At 34.3% G+C, this 3,007-nt stretch overlaps 3 protein-coding genes across 4 annotated transcripts in view; 1 reads left to right on the top strand and 2 right to left on the bottom strand.

Moving 5' to 3' along the window:
* The window catches only part of LOC109534636 (chitooligosaccharidolytic beta-N-acetylglucosaminidase), a gene marked incomplete in the record, with an annotated part of 25,055 nt that extends 22,438 nt beyond the window's left edge, over window positions 1-2,617 (bottom strand). The window contains 1 exon segment of the mRNA XM_048667726.1: window positions 2,559-2,617.
* The window catches only part of LOC109541666 (retinaldehyde-binding protein 1), a 13,135-nt gene that overhangs the window by 8,503 nt on the left and 1,625 nt on the right, over window positions 1-3,007 (bottom strand). The window lies entirely within an intron of this gene.
* On the top strand, window positions 1,728-2,879 carry LOC109541661 (biotinidase; the record flags this gene model as incomplete). Its single annotated transcript, XM_019910559.2, is given in 3 exon segments — window positions 1,728-2,534; window positions 2,599-2,706; window positions 2,757-2,879. Coding segments are annotated over 3 exon segments (285 nt in total), but the record flags the coding sequence as incomplete, so codon positions are not given.

Here is a 3,007-nt window from a genome sequence, read left to right as displayed (position 1 = left end):
TTGTTTTAAGAACTAACAATCGATGTTGTGCAACAAAATTGTGCCTAAGATCCACTACAATAAAGTTTTTGAAAAACTGTTGGACCTATTTTAAAACAGCTGATTGATTGTGGACGCAAATTCGTATCAAGAAAAGATCAAATTATCAATATTTAGATATCTATTTTGTGATCTTTCATATTTAACATAAAATGATAATCATCATTACTTTTTTGTAATAATATATAATAAATATGTTTTGAATTTAATTGAAAAATTATTTGAGTTTACCTCGGTTATTTCAGAAAACATGGGTTCCGTCTTCTTATTTTCTATCCCGCAACGCATTCTTGATGTTAAGACGATACGAATCTCCCTTCAGCTTATAGTTGCAAAATATGTAAAACGAATCTATTAGGGCTCATTTGCAATTCTCTATATTATTTCTATGATTAATTGTGTTTACCACGCATCAAAATAGATTTTTTCCTTCATATACCCTTTGATTCCTTTATGATTAAATCTTCTCAATTTAGTTTAATTTTTTTAGCCTTGGATTAGTTCAGTTAGAATATTTTTTATAACATACGCGCGATGGCTTACATGATGTATACATATAGTGTATCAAGTGTATCCTGTCTCTATAGCTCTTCCTCGTTTTACCGTCTATTTTAAACAGATAGAAGGTCTTCCAATCACCAAAATTAATTTATTCTTTAGTCCTATTCAGATACAAGTTGTAGCAGACGCTCATGAACAACATACACAAGAGCAGTCACAAAAACACGCTATAATGCGAAAAGTATTAAGTAATGTTGAACGCCAAAAACGATTTTGTGCTAAAAAAGGAGCATTAAGAAATAGATCAACTCAAAATGACTTTCATCAACCACGAACTAGTGCTGAACGTCAAAGATTATACAAAGCAAATATGAAATTACGACACAAAATACAGAAACTCAAGAAGAAGAGTTTACACAAACCCAAGAAGAGCAATATATACAACATCTCGTTAAAGAATGTTAAATGTTGCAAATAAAAAAGATATTTTACATTCAAAAGGAAATTAAATTAAATTTTACCTATTCCTGATCCATTTATAAATTATTAGCCTGAACAAGAATAATAATTATAAAATAAAATAATTATTGCCATCATGCGTTAAACAAGTTCAATATTTTATGGCTTCTATTAATTTATGAAGTTATCACTTCTGTAGAGCGTCCCGTGACGCACACCAGTTTTTTTTGTGAAAGAAATTAATTTCATAATAAATTGAAATGTTCGTTACATTTTTGCGTATTTTTATTTGGATTAGCTTACAGCCGATAAACCTCAATTATTGTAAATTAAATTAAAGTAAATATAAATTTTGAAGTTAACTCGTCAGCCATCCCTATTTTAACTTCAACTTGCACTTGAAGCTTTCAGACAAAAATGTGAACAAAAGGACTCAAAAAGATGTATAAAAAAATTCGTAGAAAATCATCCAGAAACTCTACATGGACTTATATTTGTGCAAATAACTCGAAAACGAACACAGATGCGAAAAAACTGCAAGACATCGGAAAATTCTTAAATTGAACAACAAATGCAAAAATGTGTTTGGTAGAAGTCAGTGGCGCACCACAAAAAAGCTCGGGGGGTAAAAGGGGGTATTCCTCCAGAAAAAGAACACCCTGTAGATTTTCACAACCAGTCGCCTTACCTACTTGCCCCTGCTCTGTGTCCATAAGGTTGTGAATCACCCTGTATAATCAAAATCTGCTGCACACACGTAAAAGATTTTTGTGAAATCCAGGAAATGTAATTATTTTATTAATTGTTTAGCCTCTAGCACCCATATTTTCCTTTTTTTAGCAAGTCTTCGACTTTTTATAGTTGAAAGTACAATTAGAGCAGCAACAAGTTTTCTCGACATTTTCAAGCCGAAAGTGATCGACTGAAAATAGAAAGAAAAGAAGAAAAAAAGTAGCGTGCAACTCGCCGTCTAGTGAACACAGCACGGCAACAATCAACTTGTTGCGATACAAAAGTATCCAGTGGACCCGTAGCTAGAGATTCATTAATTTCTTGAAATGTGAGCATCTCAATCATGTTTCTCAGAAAAACGTTTTTGCATCGACTGAATTCCTTATTACTGATAATACCAGTCATAATTTATGATGGAAAGTCGACCAAGCCAAATTCGTTGGAAAACATGGGGTTGCTAGAATTAGAAATGTTCATGCTCATTACTCATTCTAATCATGTGGTATCAGTTGTTAGATAAACCCAGATCTTTAGGTAAACCCAAAGCTACACGCACACGCACACCTTTTTCCATGTATTTATCAAATTTATCAGGTCTTTGCGCAAGTAATGCTTATCTAAAGTAAATAGGCTTAGCACGGATCAAATATTTCCGATCTATAATTAAACGTGCAACCCACAATTTTAAATTGTTGGCGTTCAATACGCACCCTTCTCAACCGCACGTAAAGTATCATAACGGCATAATAATGTTCTGTGTGATTGGTGTGATTGTGTGCTGTTTAATGCATGGTTCGTCTGCGGTAAGTAAAAGCGGTGGTACTTACTTAAAATATTGCACATATACGAACAAAATATGCTTTGCAGGATTATATTGGGGCGGTGGTTGAGTACAATCATGTGCCCAGTGAGAACTCGAGCTTAACTGTCGAGGAAAATCTGGAGCACTACCTGTATCAAATCAGTCAGGCGAGCGTAAGTCTCATTGACTTGATTGGTCGGAAAAATTGGAGTTTTTTGTTTAGGTATTTGGTGCCCAAATTATCGTATTTCCTGAGTATGGGTTAACTGGATTGGTGCAGCAGCCGGACGACTATGCAGTCTGGATACCTGACGTCGGCACCGAGGGCTTTCTATCGGAAGCCTATGTAAGTACATCAGGTACCCACATAGCAAAATTATATTCCCAGAATATACCTGGAACATTCATGTGATGTACATGCATATTCCTGGGACATACATGAGTTCCATTATGAACATTCCATGTATGTCCCAG

This window comes from Dendroctonus ponderosae, unplaced genomic scaffold (assembly GCF_020466585.1).
Source record: "Dendroctonus ponderosae isolate FM_Combo_2020 unplaced genomic scaffold, Dpon_F_20191213v2 Dpon_F_20191213_6, whole genome shotgun sequence".
NCBI classification, from domain to species: domain Eukaryota; kingdom Metazoa; phylum Arthropoda; class Insecta; order Coleoptera; family Curculionidae; genus Dendroctonus; species Dendroctonus ponderosae.
Note: the sequence above shows the minus strand (reverse complement) of the source record. Positions and strands in the feature narration are given on the sequence as shown.